Source organism: Orcinus orca, chromosome 17, assembly GCF_937001465.1.
Source record: "Orcinus orca chromosome 17, mOrcOrc1.1, whole genome shotgun sequence".
Lineage (NCBI taxonomy): Eukaryota > Metazoa > Chordata > Mammalia > Artiodactyla > Delphinidae > Orcinus > Orcinus orca.
Window position 1 is genome coordinate 28,080,072 of NC_064575.1, and position 17,860 is coordinate 28,097,931.

General features: G+C 39.7%; 1 protein-coding gene across 3 annotated transcripts in view; it reads left to right on the plus strand.

The window, feature by feature from the left end:
• Positions 1-13,482: 13,482 nt before the first annotated feature.
• CA13 (carbonic anhydrase 13) overlaps positions 13,483-17,860 on the plus strand; it is a 30,673-nt gene continuing 26,295 nt past the window's right edge. The window contains exon 1 of one of the 3 annotated variants that reach the window (XM_033439818.2): positions 13,483-13,640. In XM_033439818.2, the coding sequence (XP_033295709.1) occupies positions 13,604-13,640 (37 nt within the window). In that variant the 5' untranslated portion in view covers positions 13,483-13,603. The remainder of the gene's footprint in view (positions 13,641-17,860) is intronic. The other 2 variants (XM_033439819.2, XM_004276155.3) reach the window with 2 other exon arrangements.

Sequence of the window (17,860 nt, forward strand, 5' to 3'; positions counted from 1 at the left end):
CTTCCCTCCTTTATTAAGACCTAATGTCTTTTAAACTGAATTATGAAGGAAGGAAGGAGGAAGGAAGAGAAAAAGGAAGACAAGCAAATAACAAAGTTTGGGATTTCATTCTATGGGGAATGAAGGAGTCCCTTTCCCTCTGTGTCACCCAACACACACACACACACACACACACACACACACACACACACACACACACGAGTTTTATGGCTTTGTGTATGGAACCGATTCAGTTGGCAGCATAAAAATAGTTTGGAAGAAAGGATGGTTTTAGGCAGGGAGGCAATGGTCCAAGAAATAAATGATGATGAGGGGTTATGAAGAGATAGAGAACCTGGGATGTTCGTGTCCCTGCTGTGTCTCCTTTGAGTATCCAGTTCGTGAAGAACAGTCAGTAAAAATGATATACATTCTGCCTTTCTGTTATGGTTTCTTTGTGGGCCAAATAAATAGTAAAGCTACCCTTCAGTGAAATCTGCATTTCTTGTGAGGCGCCAATTATCATGAAAATTTTCATGATTGATTATAGAAATGGAGATTCTTTTCTTCCTTTAACTCTTCAGTGCCAGAAGCATTTATTTTCAGACTAATAATAAACATCTATAACATATTCTATATAATAAAGTAGAGAAGAGCAGAGCAGACAGGACCTTCAACCTTTCTGTCTAGGTCAAATTCCTGGAAATATCTGGAAAATAAGAACCAGTAAATGAAAAGAGATGATTAACTCTTTGCAGTGTAGGAAAAATGACTCACTTCCTCAGGTTATTATAAAACTGTAGGAGGTAGATCACAGGCTTTATATTTTTATTATTTATTTTCTATAATTTAAATTCAAATATCATATTACTAGTCTCTCAACTAGTCCATGCACTTTTCAGGGGCCAGGTCCATTACTCACCTTTGTATTTCCATCCAGGATTCCATATTTCCAGTGCATGAGAGGTGTGGCATTAAACATTTGCTGAATGAAATAAAATTCCTTGAAGTATAAAAAGCAGGAAGAGGTTGTAGCCAATACACTAAAAATGACTTTAAAGCTCTATCATCTTTAGCATGACTAAAAAATACCTGCAAGAACACTTCTTTTTATCTTCTTGTAGTACTGTTCCTTGGAAGTGATAGATGCTTGGCAAATATGTTTTTAATTTAATTAAGCAGATTTTATCCAGAGTAATCTCCTGGCCAAATGCCTAGAAATCCTGAACCTGAACTAATTACAGTCATAAAGGACAGCTTACACATGAAATATCTGAAGGTGAAGAAAGGTCAAATCCATATCACAACGGCAATAAAAATATTCAAAGAGTACATGAAGTCCTTTCACATTTTTTGTGATGCTAGGTTAAAATGCAAGTAGTGGTTAAAAATTATAGGAATTGGGAAATATTTAGCAGGTGCATGTTTAAGACTCAGAAAATTGGTAACTGCAAAGGAGGCAGTGAGCCATTAAATTACCATTTGACACTCCAAATTTCAGCAGTGTTTAAAGCAAAATGAAAGGCTGCTGTGCTTTGTAATTATCAATTTTAGCTGATAATGTAAACACTCAAGTTGTCTAAAGCTCAAAATTGATTTTGAGTTGTTTTTCAGTTGATACTATGTTCAGAGTCTATACAGACTAAAGACAGTTTTTGACTCTTTTTTTGTGATGTTTTACAGCAACTCCGTTGTATTGAAATGTTACTAAGAATTACATGGGCATCTATATTATGATAAATACAACAGAAAATACTGAGGACTGTAAGGTATTTCATGAACATTGTTTTCCTTTTGGATTAGAAAAGTCATGAAGAGTCATTGTAGAAATTTGGAAAATTCAGAAACGTATAAAGAAGGATGTGAACAACCAGCAATTACTGCATTTTGCTTTAACTCATCACAGTCTTTCTTTCATTTGTATTTACTGTAATAGCTTCCTAACTTGTTCCCCTGCTTTAATCTCTACTCAACCCAGCAGCCGGAGGAATCCTGCTAAGATGTTAATCAGCTCATGTCATTCCTCAGCTCAAAACCTCCAGTGTTTCCCACATCACTCAGAATAAAGCCAAAGTACTTACAACGGCCTGCAAAGCCCTATTTGACAACCCTTGCCACCGCCCGCACTGCTTTCTTACTTTTCTGTAATCATGCCAGGCGTGCGCTTGCTTCTCGACCCTTCTTCTGGAGCACTCTCCCCCTAAATAGCTGCAAAGCTCCTCCCTTACCTCTTTCAGGTCTTCTCTCAAATGCCATTCTTTTTTTCAGTGGGGGCCTTCCACGACTACCTCTGTAAAATTCCAAGTCCTCCTACATCCCTGCCCTCCTTCTCCGCTATCCCATTATCACCATATAGCATCCCATATATGTATTTACTTTGCTTATTATCTGTCTCCTCCTGCCAGAATGTAGGCTCCATAAAAGCAGAGCATTTTTATCTGGTTTTGTTTGCTGCTATATTGGTTCTCTAATGCATAACAAATCACCCTCAAATTTATTTGTTCCAAATAACACTCATCATTTATTTTCTCATGATTTCAGTGGGTATGGAATTTGTGAGTGGCTTGGCTTGATGGTTCTGGCTCAGGGTCTTTCATGAGATTCAGTTAAATGTTGACCGAGGCTGCAGTCATCTGAAGACTTGCCTGGGGCTGGAGGGTTTTCTTGCAAAGCAACTCACGTGGCTGCAGGTTGGTGCTGGCTATGGTCAGGATACCCCAAATCCTCTCCAGGAGAATCTCTTCACAGGGCTATTTGAGTATCCTCAGCTGTGGAAGCTGGCTACCCCTAGACTGAATGATCCAAGAAATCAAGGGAGAAACTGCAGTGTCTTTTATGCTCTAGACTCAGAAGTTACACAATATCGCCTCCACTGTATTTTTATTTTTTTATTTATTTTTCTAAAAATTTATTTATTTTTGGCTGCATTGGGTCTTTGTTGCTGTGCACAGGCTTTCTCTAGTTGTGGCGAGCAGGGGCTACTCTTCATTGTGTCTGGCACATAGAGGGAACCTGACAAATATTTTTGAACAATGAATAAATTCCAACCACTTAGATTTTTTAAAATATATTTCTTGGCAACCTTTTTTTCTAAGCAAATATACTCTGTTGTTTATTAAAAATTGGAATTTTTCTCTAGATAAAAGTGTATAATCTATAAATGTAAACATATATACTAAGTATATTTAAAAATATGTTTAATATCTTCCTAAAGTTACATCTTTTTGATGTTCGGTGTTATTTCAACTCTCTTCTTATCATTAGCATTTCCGTTGTTTCTTGATTTCTTCTGTTATAAATACACTGTGATGAACATCCCTCTACATAAACCTTTGAGCAATCTCCTAATATTTTCTTGGAAAGCATGACTAGGAATAAGATCTAAGATTACAAATACTTAAAATACTTGATTTAAGTTACCAACTTGCTTCCAGAAATATCATATATTTTTACATTTCTACCAACAGAATATGAACATGCCTATTTCACTGCATCCTAATTAATATGGAATGTTGATACTTTTTAAGAAACTGAAATTTTGATTAGGAAGGAATGGCATAAGAACTTTTATAAAATTATACATCTTTCGGATTTGGATTTAATGCTTAAAGTATAGTTTTCTTTCTTTTCTGGTTTTGTCATATTAACTGATTGTTTAGGAGGTGAGGGGAGAAAGAGACAAGCAGGAAGTATGAGAATTAAGCTTCTGACTTGTGCAACCAAGTATGTGGTGGTGCCATTTAATGAGATAGGAAAATTTTTGAGAAGGAGATTGGGATGGGGAGAGGAATAAATAATTCCATTCTGGACACCTGAAGTTGCAGAAGTTGAATCAGTTCGGGAGATCTAGAACTGTGCTGCCCAGTGTAGTAGCCATTGACCACATACGGCCATCAGTCACTTGTAAGGGGCTGGCCAGAATTGAGATATTCTGTAACAGTAAAATACAAACCAGATTTAGAACACTTAGTAAGAAAAAAAGAACGTAAAAGATATATTGTGTCAGTTAAGGCCAACCAAGAGACAGAAATCACACAATAACTTGTACAAGAAAAGTTTACTGTAAGGAATTATCAACTCTAACAGGGAATAAGATGTAAAGGAGAATGCTAAGGAATACCCTTAGGCTAAGGGCGAGTTCTGAAGGAAGGACAAACTTGGTAGTTGGCCTCCTTTCCAAGGTTAGGATTCATATCTCTGGAGAAGTGTGGTTGCAGCCCACAAGGTGGCAGAGGAGTTTAAAGGGTGGCCCAGATAGGAGCTGGTCCAGGGTTGCCAGGCAAGCAGAAAACGCCCCTCTAGGGTACAGTGGGATAAGTCTGGCATGCAGATTGCAAAGGGACTCCGAGCACGGGGCACCAACTCTCTGGCGGGGTGATGCACAGCCTAGAATGCACAGGTCTGGATCAAGAGCACCATGGCAGACACCGTCACGGTGCAGGCTGCCTGAGGCTGGTGGGCTGGTGTGCACAGGGAGCTGAGGCATCTGCTTGCCAGCAGGGTGGCATGAGAGCTGGGGTATGTGGTGCCTGCTTCAGGAAGTGCAGTGAGACGGTCACTGGGCTGGGGCTGAGGCTGTGAGCTTGGCAAGGGACTGCACCCTCTGGGTGTGAGACTGGACCAGGGTGCCCCTGCAAGTCCACCCACATGTGTTCCTGCCAGCAGCCAAGAGGAGCAAGAAAAAAACAAAAAAGTAGCACGCCAGAACCAGGAAACCAGTCTCCCCTCCTGCAATGTCCCTCAACTGAAAAAAAATTAACATTGTGCTTGCTGCAAAGAAATTCTTGAAGCTCCTTTATCACAGAGCAGTAATTAATGCTGAATTTCATAATGGTATTTAATTCAATGTTAATCAATTTAATTATAAATTGATAATTGGCACACTCATTCATTTTTTTCTATTAATTCATGTTGAAACAATATTTTGGATGTATCAGGTTAAATAAGAGACATCATTTAAACAAATTTCACTTTTCTTTTTACTTCTTAAAAAAAATTAATTAATTAAATTTTGGCCGCGTTGGGTCTTCGTTCCTGCGCGTGGGCTTCTCATCGCGGTGGCTTCTCTTCTTTGCGGAGCATGGGCTCTAGGCATGCGGGCTTAAGTAGTTGTGTCTCCGGGGCTCTAGAGCACAGGCTCAGTAGTTGTGGCACATGGACTTAGTTGCTCTGCGGCATGTGGGATCTTCCCGAACCAGGGATCGAACCCATGTCCCCTGCATTGGCAGGCGGATTCTTAACCAGTGCGCCACCAGGGAATTCCTACTTTTTTTTTTTTTTTTGCGGTACGCAGGCCTCTCACCGTTGTGGCCTCTCCCGTTGCGGAGCACAGGCTCCGGACGTGCAGGCTCAGTGGCCATGGCTCATGGGCCCAGCCGCTCTGCGGCATATGGGATCTTCCTGGACCGGGGCACGAACCCATGTCCCCTGCGCGGACTCTCAACCACTGCGCCACCAGGGAAGCCCACTACTTGTTTTTTTTAATGTAAATAGTTGAATATGTAAAACTTGGATAATGCTGGAAGAGATAGCTGAACTATGTAGATTACATCCTATAAAGTGATAGAAGTACCTAGGAAGAGCGTGTAGAGAGAGGAGAGATCCTAGTGGAAAGCCCCAACCCCCCCAAATTTAAAGGTTTGTGTGATGGTTAATTTCATGTCTCAACTGGACTGGGCCACAGGGTGCCAGGATATTTGGTCAAACATTATCCTGGGTGTTTCTGCAAGGGTGTTTTTGAATAAAATTGGCATTGAAATCAGTAGACTGAGTGAAGCAGATTGTCCTTCTTAATGTGTGTGGGTCTCATCCTTCAACTGAAGACCCGAATAAAACAAAAAGCCTGACGCTTTCCCAAGTAAGACAGAATTCCTCCTGCCTGACTTCCTATGAACTGTGACATTAGCTTTTTATGGCCCTCGGACTGGAACTGAAACACTGGCTCTTCCTGGGTCTCAAGCCTGTTGGCCTTCAGGCTGGATCTGCACCATTGACACTCCAGGGTCCCCAGCTTGCTGGCTCATCCTGCAGATTTTGGGACTTGTCAGCTTCCATAATTGTGTGAGCCAGTTCCTTATAATAAATATCTTTATAACACACACACACACACACACACACACACACAAGTGCGTGCACAGTGTGTGGTCCTGTGTCTCTGGAGAAACCTTACTAATATAGTTGAGTATAGGAGAGAAAAACTCAAGGAACACCAGAGAGGACAGGTGGGTAGCAAATGGGAGCTGTATGTATGTTCTGCGAGAAACTTTCTTCCTAAAGGGAGAAAATTCTAGAACACATTAGTATGCTGATGGCAGTGACAAAGAAGGAGTGGAGTTGGTAACGTAGGTTAATAAAGGATATAATGGTATGTGTTTGGTGGGAGTGGGAGGTTGTGCTAGGTGTCCAAGGCTAGTGCATCAAGTTTTCAGTGGCAGAATGGTGGGATCCAGGTAGGGAACTTACTTGAGTGAGGATGTATCAAGCCTTCCTTGGTGCTGAGATGGGGATATGGGAATCGTTCTTGATAGAATAGACTGTCCTTTCCTAGAGGACAGAAAAGGATAAATAAACTTTAGAAAAGCTGATGACAGAATGTCTGTCAGCACCCTAATTTCTCTCTGTCATTATATTTCAGAGAGTTGGCAGGAATAGAGTGACATTGACTTGTTCATTCCAAACCAAGGAACAATGCACTAAATTCTTTTAGTTAATTATTTTGAATTATTATTTTGGCATGAATTATCTGGACTTTTCAACACAACACTGTTCTGATGTTTATACAGCTTCATTTTCCTTTTTTTTTTTTTTTTTTTCCCAGTACGCAGCCCTCTCACTGTTGTGGCCTCTCCCCTTGCGGAGCACAGGCTCCGGACGCGCAGGCTCAGCGGCCATGGCTCACGGGCACAGCCGCTCCGCGGCATGTGGGATCCCCCCGGACCGGGGCACGAACCCGTGTCCCCTGCATCGGCAGGCGGACTCTCAACCACTGCGCCACCAGGGAAGCCCTTCATTTTCTTTTAAGTAATCTTAGCTCTCTCCTTTTTCACACTTTATCTGCTCTTATAATATGTTCAAATAAGACACAAAGTACTATAAAATAGGGTGTGGATACATTTCTGTTACTGTCGAAAACAGTGTGAGATTAAACGAAAGAACAAAAATATAGCAGGCAGGGTTTTAGCAATGTGCTCTTGTCTGACAATATGGGACAAAATGTTTTGCTCTAGTTTCTGGAAGTTATAATCTGAGAAGTGACTTAAGAGGTGGTTCCTTGTAGTCACCTTTCCAATTCTGGTACAAGAATTCTCATCCTAGAGTGAAATCTCTGTCCCTTGAGCAAGACCTTTAGCCCCTTTGGGCCTCAGTGTAATCTGGAGAGCTTGCCTTGTGCATTTCTAACCCCAGCATAACCTTAGGAATGGGAAATTGAAGAAATTGAAACCACATATAGTATCAGCTCCATAAAATTAACACTCTCCACCAGACATCAAATGAATCAAATGACAAGTCTTGTGGTTAATCAGTCATAGCTGTGCAAATCACAGGACTTGATGAATGAAGGAAATGGGTACAAAGTGAGAGCACCTCGGACTTGGGACTCTGCAGACTGGGGCCATGTTCCTGACAGTGAGGCTTGCCTCTCTAGGTAACTGAGGAATGAGGAACCTTGCTCATGTCAGTTTCCTGCTGGGTAAAAGTCAGATGAACACAGCCACTTCAGTTCACATGTAGAATTTGTATAAAGAATCCCTGGGCGGGGCGGGGGGGGAATTTGTATTTCTGAGGAAGAATCTGTGTATCTCCCCTAACAAAAGAATTTTAATTCATACCTTGATATTTCTTTAATATGCTACTATACTTAATTGAATATTTGTGTGGCTAGAGTTGTGATTTACAAGTGCCTCTCATACATACAGTATCTGATTCACTGAGGAGAGGTGACCTAAGCATGTTTTTCTGCGAAGGAAGCTTGTACTGGATCTAACTGGTTCAAGAGTAAAGTGGAGTTGATGACCATATCCTGGGTTCTCTGGCCAGTGTTAATCTCACTTTACTTGTTTACAGTTGATGGCTGTGATCCCAGAGTCAGAGGCTCCTTGTTAAGGAGAAAGTCCACACAAAGTTATAAAAGTTTACTTAGCAAGTTAATAGGTTCATTGATTTGAGGGTTCATTGATTTGACCCCCCAAATTCTTTTGAAAAAACTAAAACCCACAGAAAAATTCTAAGAATGGCATCATGAGCACCCAAACATGCCTCAACTAGTGTCACCAGTTATTGACCGAGACATTTGAGAATCAGTTGCAGACATCAAGGTACTTCGGCCTTATAGCTTTAACATTCATCTCCTAAAGTATTCTCAGTACCATCATCGCACCTATGAAAATTAACATCATTTCAATAATACCACATGCTGTCCATGCTTATATTTCTCCAATTGTCCCCAAAGCATCTATTACAGCTTTTCCCCCAATCTAGAATCTAATTGAGGGTCACACATTATGTTTTGTTGTCATGTATCTTTTGTCTTTTAATCCTAGACTGTGTGAATATTTTATTCACCAATAACCAAACCTTTCACCCAGAAGTTTTAGCACCCATTACTGATTCTTGCCTGAAATACTGGCCTTGCAAAGATGGTTGTTTAAAATTCTATCATTTCATCTGTATTCTCTCATAAAGAAGTTCACTCTCTCTCACTCTCTCTCTCATTCTGTACCACTATGGACTCATAGATATTTGAGGGAGAGGATTAATGTATTATCATCATTATTCTTTCTGGTGGCCAGATTGTCCCAAATCTGGCAGTGGGACTTCCTGTAAGCTAGCTCCTGTGGGAGGTGTGTATGTGTATGTGTTTTACATGACCCCATTAGTTTTTTTATGGGTCTGTTTTTTTTTATAATTTATTTTTGGGTGACAGTTTTAGGTTCACAGCAAAATTGAGAGGAAGGTACAGAGAGTTTCCAAATACCCCCTACCAGCGCACATGCATAGCCTCAACCGTTATCAACATTCTCCCACCAGAGGGTACCTTTGCTACCAATGATGAACCTACATTGACACATCATAATCACCCAACGTCCACAGTTTACATTAGGGTCCATTCTTGGTGTTTTACATTCGATGGATTTGAACAAATTTATAATAACATGTATTCATTATAATAGTATCATACAGAATAGTTTCACTGCCCTGAAAAATCCTCTGTGCTCTGCCTGTTCATCTCAGCACCCCTTCAGCAACCATTGATCTTTTTACTGTCTCCATAGTTTTGTCATTTTCAGAATGTCATATAGTTGGAATCATACAGTATGTAGCCATTTCAGATCGGCTTCTTTCACTTAGAAATATGCAGTTAAGTTACCTCCACGTCTTTTCATGATGATAGCTCATTTCTTTTTAATAATAATATTCTGTTGTCTGGATGTACCACAATTTAATTATCTATTCACCTACTGAAGGAGACATCTTGGTTGCTTCCAGGTTTTGGCAATTATAAATCAAGATGCAATAAACATCCATGTGAAGCTTCCCTGGTGGTGCAGTGGTTGAGAGTCTGCCTGCCGATGCAGGGGACGCGGGTTCGTGGCCCTGTCCGGGAAGATCCCACATGCCGCGGAGCATCTGGGCCCGTGAGCCGTGGCCGCTGAGCCTGCGCGTCCGGAGCCTGTGCTCCGCAACGGGAAAGGCCAAAATGGTGAGAGGCCACAACGGTGAGGTGTGTTTTTGTGTACCGCAAAAAAAAAAAAAAAAAAAAAAAGAAAAAGAAAAGAAAATCCACGTGTAGGTTTTTGTGTGGACAAAGTTTTCCACTCATTTGGGTAAATCCCAAATAGTGTGATAGCTGGATTGTCCGGTAAGAGTATGCTTAGTTTTGTAAGAAATTGCCAAACTGTCTTCTTACCATTTTGCATCCCCACCACAGTAAATGAGAGTTCTTATTGCTCTAGATTGTTGCCAGCATTTGGTGGTGTCAGTGTTCTGGATTTTCACCAATTCTGAATAGGTGGTATCTCATTTTAATCTTCATTTCCCTGATGACATATGATGTGGAACATCTTTTGTATGCTTATTTGTATATCTGTATATCTTCTTTGGTGAGGTGCCTGTTAAGCTCTTTGGCACATTTAAAAAAATCAGGTTATTTTCTTATTGTTAAGGTTTAATAGTATTTTGTATATCTTGGATAACAGCCCTTTATTATATGTGTCTTTTGAAAGCGTTTTCTCCCATTCTGTGGCTTGTGTCTCATTCTCTTGACTCATTAGTTTTTGATCACTTTCTAGCTTTCTGGCATAAAAAATATGTTCTAGGCTCTCACCTTGATCTTTCCTTGTTCCATTTCTGAAACCAGCCACTTCTCCAAGGGGCTCGATTCCTTGTAAAGGGTAAAGGAGTTCAGAAATCAAATTCTGGGGGCCAGGTGTCCCATAGCAAGAGGTAGATGCAGATTTGTGGAGCCTGAAGCTAATATAATTTTGGAATTGTCTTTTTTTTTTTTAAAGAAGAATACAAAATTACAAATATAAAATTAGGTATAGGGCCTTATAAGAAGTCCATAAGTGAGGAGCCATAATGTTTTTTTTTTGGTTCACTGGCATTGGGGTGTTACTGCTTTTAGCATCTTTCAGTGAACAGAATATTCAAATCTAGTACGACAATGTTCATTGTAGCTTTTGCCCTTTCATATTTGTATAAACCAGAGTGAAAATCATTGGTTCCAGCGGGTATCAATATATTTACTCATTGTTCTTTCTTAATATAAGAAGTATACACAAAAATGGTTTCACAATAACAACACTGATATTACTACCAAAATTAAATCTAGCAGTAAAGTTCAAGATTGTTTTGCAGTTCTTCTTAATATGTAATATACTTTATTAAGGATATATATAGCCAGAGTACTCTATTCAAAGCATATTTTTTTTCTGTGTGGTTATATTATCACATTAATATACAGTTAAGTTCATTTGTTTCTGCCTAAATTAAATTTTAGTGTTTTTTAATCCTCTTTAATTTTTTTGAAAATATAAAACATTTATGATTAGAAAATTAAAAAGATAAACTGAGAAATCTCACTTTCATCCCTATAGACCCCATCCCCAACCATCCTCTATAAGGATCCATTTTTGTTAACTTGTGGTTTAAACTCCATAATTTTTTTGGAGAAAATCTGCAAATATGTATACAAATTCTTATTTCTCTTTTTTAAAATTATAAAAAATGTAGCATATTATATACACTCTTTTGCACCTTTGCTTTTTTTTTTCCTATTTTTTCCCACCAAATCTGTCCCAGAACTCATCCCATCTCTGTTCATGGAGATCTTCATTCTTTTCAAATCTTGATAGCAGCCCATTGTGTGGATGCGCTACAGATTATTTAACCAGTTTCTATAAATTGTTATTTGATTGTTTCTAATAGTTAGGTTGCTCTTTTGGAAAATTGGATAGACTACACAATACATTCAAACCAGAGGAAATTGTGTACCCAAGCAGTAAAAGTAACAATTTGGGAAGGATTTGAAGCCACTAATTGGAACTTCTTTAACAGTTTTGGTCCATTAATTCATGTATTCATTCATTCAAGAACTATTCTTGAGCATTAGGAACTGACATTTACTTAGAGCATTATTCACCCTGATGTGCTAATCATCTGAGTTACTGAAAGTGGGTATACTAAGCTCCTTACAGAGAGGTTCCTTGGGTTTATAAAATATGAAACTTAATCTGAGACAAGGGCACCATGGGAAAATGGCTCATGGAATTCTGAGCTTTCGCGATCTCTTTCACTGCATTCATACAGTGCATACATGTATCCCCAACTATATCTATAGACTTAGTGGAGAATAAGGGTGCTTAGCTAAGTAACCCAGACTTAACTTTTCAAGATAACATTCTTAAATAAATTTAAGATACTTATATATGTCTTATGTATCTTACATGTATTTATATAGTTTATATACACCCATATATATGTGTGTGTATATAAATATATATGCATATTGTCTTCTGTGGTGAAAATGAATATAGATCAGACATTACTCTTAAAAGTTTGGTTCCTATTATATTCTTGGCATAAATGAACCCAGTTGTGCCACAGAATGTGGAATGTGGAAGCCTAGGCCTTCTCCTAGGTGCAAGAGAAGCATAAAGTTTATTGTGTTTAATGCTATATGAAGTGCAGCATTTCTTCTGTTTCATTCTAACCTCAATAAGAGCTATATAAGCAGAAGGAGCTACAGGCTCACTGTGGGGTATTTAGGTCAGGTCTAAAGAAGAATAGTTCAAATTGATCCTTATTTAGTGGTCCCTGAACAATGCAGTGGTTACCCAAAGAGGGACTCCCTGGGACTTGCAATTGCCACATTATGCAGCTGCGATGTGGATGGCAAGAGAAAATGAAAGATATTTTAACAGCCACTCTTAAGTCTTTTATGGAAGGCTCATGCCAATTAAGAAGCTCTTTGCATTAGTTTGTCTCTAAGTAACACTGCACAATTCAATTTGAAAGTTCACATAGACCTAACTCAAACCCTTACACGGCTGGAACAGTAATTATAATCCTGGCAGGTCACACAGTTTATTTTTCATTGGGAGCCCAGAACACCCACACGAGGACAGAAATTCAAGGCTCTGCAGTCAGTTCCGTCGTCCGTCTAGGGCAGCAAGCCTACCAAGCATCCCTGCAGGGTCAAAAGGGCAACAGAATTTCAGGGCCGAGGATCAATAACCAGGCTTGGGTCCCTCACTCCCCAAGCCACAGGCCCGCAGAGGGTGAGCGTTAGGGGAAGGGGGCAGCAAGAATGGACGGGTGGGGATCGGCTCCTCTTTAAGAGGGACCTCTAGGCTCCAAGTAGCTGCGTTGATCTGGGGCCGGTTACTTAGTTTTTAAGCCTCATTCCCTTGTTTCCTAACTATTGGGAACTTATAGTGTCTTCCTCAAAAGACTGTTGTGAGGATCTAAAGGGAAAATGCGGGTAAACGTCTTGGCTAAGACCCTGGCCTGTGGTAAGTCCTTAATAAATAGCAGCAGAATTCTTTTTGTGGCTCTTATCATTGTCATTATTGCGCTGTATTGTCTTTGCAGTCGCCGCCACCACGACCATCCCCGCCCTCCTCACTTCTCCAGCCGGTTCCTCACCTCCCAGCCGGGCGGCTCCCGGCCTGGGTGGCTCATTCATTCCCTGGAGGGCCCGCTGGGCAACACTTGCCTCTCTAGGATGACCGATTCTCAGAAGGCAGGAAAGCCCCTCTGGAAGCCCTTCTCTCTTTCTTTCCCTCCTCCCTCTCCATCTCCCCGCCTTCGTATCAAGCACTATGTCTTTCCCGAGTTCAAACAGTGAGAGGACTCGCACCACAGGACTCAGCCCCGCTCCGAGCGCCCCCCCACTCGCAGCACCTTCGTCCTCCCTTCTCGGGCGCCTTCCCTGCCCGCCACTGCCCCCTGGCGGACGAGGCCGAGAGCGCCCTGGCCCCGGGGTTCAAGGGCCCTCCCGGTCCTCCGCGGCCCCCGCCCTAAGCTGGGCCCCCGCCAGCCCCACGCAAGCTCGCTCGCCCGGCCCGCTCCCTCCTTCTGCTCGCTGCCCCGCCACTTCTTCTGCCTGCCACCCCGAGGGACCATGGCGAGGTTCAGCTGGGGATACGGCGAGCACAATGGTGAGCGCCTTCCGCGGATGGGAGGGGTGAGGGAGGGGGCTCTGCGCCGGGGACGGCCGAGGGGGACCGCCCGCTTCCCGGAGTCCGCCGACCGCACTCTGCCAATCCACACTTGGCGAGAAACTTTTCGGTTTGTCTTTTGAATGAGCAGCGCTCCCCGGAGCCACACGCAGGAAGCGGAGGGAAGGCATTGTCCTGCGTGGACAGGGAAAGCGTCTCGGAGGCTGTTGATAGTGGGGGTGAGTTGACGTGCGTTAGCCCTGTCACGATACCCCAGACCCCGAAATCTTCAGATATGTCCCCTCGCTTTCATTTGAAAAGCCGAAAACTTTCTCTAGTAGTAACTACTTATCAATCAAAGGCACCGAGTTTAGAAATCTGAGGACATATTTCAATGAATCGAGGACAAGTTTGCTTTCAGTCTTCTAAGCTCATTATCTCTACGGGGAAACAAATCATGGAAAATATTTGAAAATATACTTAAGAAATTTTAATGACTTGAATTGCAACATTGAAGATTTACGTTGCCTTCTTGTCAATCAATGTACCGCAACTTTCTTAATAGCTACCTGTTAGCTATAAAATATTTCCACAGCAACTTGCAGTTGGTTGACTGGTACTGCTGGTTTTACCAAGATTTTAGGTTCTTTCTTAGAAATGAAGTTATATTTTAAGCTACGTCTGCAGTCTGCATGCTTTCTCCTTCCCCTTCTACACATCCTTTCAGAGACTGAGGAATTAACAAAGGATCATTGACATTGTAACACATTGGTAAAAATGTGTTTATTGATGGAACCAACAGGAATAATAAGATGTATACTTTTCTTCTTGTATATCTTAAATTATCAAAAGTAAACCATTTTTCTTGTTTTTGTATTAAACTGAACTGATGATTTTCAAATAACCATTACTTGAAATGTTTGCAAAGTGACACCACGAAAGCCTTACAGTGAATCACTGTCAAAATTAGGTCTGAGAATAATGATAGTAATAATAATAATACTTTCTTGGATTAACATGCATATTATTCAGCAGTACTGTATAGTTAATTTTATAGAAAGCTTACTTTCACAAAGAAACAGAAAAGTTTCATTTCTAATTGTAGTCTTTTTGAGGCTATGACTAACTTGCCAGTTAAAAAATGGCAGCAGGTGAAAGTTAGAGTTTTAATAATGAAAGGTATAATTTAGGTGGATTTCTCTTTGAGACTGCAATTATAATCTTACATTTTGCTAATTTTCAATTTATGTTTGGGGAAAAAACCTACAAAACAAATTTCTTTTAATTTCCCTCTCTGCTGGAATAATTTCTGTTATTGTTATTTAATAGTCACTGGGTGTTAACAGTGCCCTCACTATGATTAGGAAGGAGAAGCGTATTTTCAATCAATGAGTATTGATTACTCTTTAATATGTTTGAAAATATTGGCTCCAATGAAGTGCATCTGAAATTTTAAAAATCCATCTTAGAAATATGTGAAGGAGGTTAAGAGGTACAAACTTCCAATTACAAAATAAATGAATCACGAAGATGAAATGTACAGCATGGGGAATAAAGTTATGTAAACTTTTTACCTAAAGTAAAAAGTTATGTAATGTCTTTGTATTGTGACAGATGGTAAGTAGACTTATCATGGTGATCATTTTGAATTGTATAAAAATATTGAATCACTGTGTTGTGCACTAGGTACTAACATAGGTAAATTATGCTTCAAAAACAAACAAACAAACCTAGAGAAGAAGAGATCAGGTTTATGATTACCAGAGTGGGTGGGAAGGGGGAATTGGATGAAAGTGGTCAAAAGGTACACACTTCCAGTTATAAAATAAATAAGTACTAGGGATTTAATGCACAACATGCTACATATAATAAACACGGCTGTATGTTATATATATAAGTTGTCAAGAGAGTAAATCCTAAGAGTTCTCATCACAGGGAAAAAATATTTTTTCTATTTCTTTGATTTTGTATCTATATGAGATGACTGATATTAACTAAACTTATTGTGGTAATCATATCATGGGGTATGTAAGTCACATCATTATGCTGTACACCTGAAACTTACATAGTGCTGTATATCAATTATATCTCAATAAAATTGGAGAAAACCGAAGAAAAAAATGAAAATTTGAAAACGTAAAAAAAAAAATTCATCTTAGAAAAGCCATTAACAAGGAGTGATTTTGTATTTCGGCTAAGAATTGTAGGACCATTCCCTGCTTTTAGATTCAATAGCTTTCTGAGGACCACACCTTTAAGTAGATCAACTTTGGCAAAATCCTATTGGAAATGTGTTGTATCCTGACTGGGCAAGTTTTGTTGCTTGCCAGTTTAGACTGGCAAGAGCAGTGAATGAGCAGACAAAAGGAAACTTTAGCTGGGAATAGTAGCAGTGATAAAATGGAACATCAAGAAGTGAGGCATTGGAAGTGGTTACCTTCACAAACAGCTTACAACTTCTTCCACAAACCTTTGACAGTTTTATTAGTTTAGTTTAGGAAATGTGACAATCACTGAAAACTACCTATCTCTATGGATATTCAGAAAGTTCCTGAATCAATGGAAGAACTTCTGTATATCTCTATAACTATGTTTAAATGGGTTTAACGTTGCACGTAAAAGGCAAGGGAAAGGAACCTACCATTATGGTTAATAGATAATATTGACTAACGCAAAGTGCTATTATTTTTATCTTATTTTGTCTTGCCTCTGCTTTTAAAAATAGTTCTGGTTATAAAGGACTGGAAATAGGAGCATAAAGGAATTAAGAGGAGAAAGATGCTCTTTCCTGATTGGAAAAAAGTTAATATGACATATGTGTTGCATACTTGAAATCTGATTCTCATTAGGTTAACTCATACTTGTGGGCAGTGAAATAGAACATTTTTTTCACATGAAAAAAGGACGAGATTGTATACAAAAAGAGTGTTAGAAAGGTAAATGAAAGTACTTAGTAAATAAGGAAATGCAGTGCCTTTTCTGTAATAAGATGTAACGAAGGACTTTTGATGTTCAAGTTGCTTTCAAGTCCAAAGTGTATGATTCATAAGAGAACAATTTCTAAGTTATGTGTGTGGTTATGTATTCATACTATGACTTTTTTGTACCTGAAGCATATGTAAAGGAAAGAATTTATGCTTTCTCTTTTGCAAAGAAGAAGAGTAATAAGGAGCGTTAGATTTAGAGATTGAAGCTGTTGATAATTATGATATATTTGCATTTCTTGAAATTTCATTCTAAATCTTATCTTTAAAAAATATTTGTTGTTGTTAGTAACAAATGCTTAATTCATCGTCATGCTGTGTCATCTTAGTTAGTACTTCACTTTTAGAGAAAGCAAGTTAGTTGGTTAGTGGAGTAGAGAAAAGCTTAGTCAGCAGCCATGCTCTACAGACCTGGTGGAGGTGGTGTATATTACAGGCAGGGTAGAGGAGGAAATAAGAACCTCTAACCTGTAAAGTCTGTAGACTGGCTTGGAGCTTACTTGAAGCTGCAACCTGGCTGTTGATTTTGAGAGGCAGAACTTGAATGAGTCTCCGAGAGAAGTGAGAGTATACAAGGGAATTGTCAGTTTATTGCTTCACCTCAATTTATCAAACATGTGTTCGATTTGGGAACTTGATGCGATTTTGACTATGTGAATGAGGACCAGGATGCCAATTGTACCTTGTATTGGAATTCAAATGTAATATTGGCAAAACAACCCTGGAAGGACCTTCTGAAACACAGAAAGAGAGAAATAAATTGTTGCCTGACTCTACTGCAGAAAACCAACAATATTACATTTCCTGACATGGTGCAGTCATTTTATATGTGAAAAATTTACATATTTCCTTAGTTTGCCTGTTGCACATTCACAGGAAATTGAGCTGAGAACTGGGTGACATGTGAAGATACAGTGAGTGATAGAAGTGGGGAGAGCATTTTAAAGAACTACACCCTTTTTTGCTACACAGCTTTCTCAGCTCTGTTAGTTCTTTCAGCCCATAAACCTGACCTGTGGAGCTCTCACAGCTCATTCTTGGAGCTGAGACTGAATCTCATTGTTTTCAATGATGAATTGTAGTGTTGCTTTTAGTTCAGTAGAAGGCATTTGTGAAGTACCTTTAACATGCTCTTTTGTCTACAAGGGTGAGTTTAATTCTGAAGATGAATTAAGGCAAACCAGGAAGTTTCCATACCTATAATAAAAGCAGTTGGTCTTGTAAAACAAAACAATT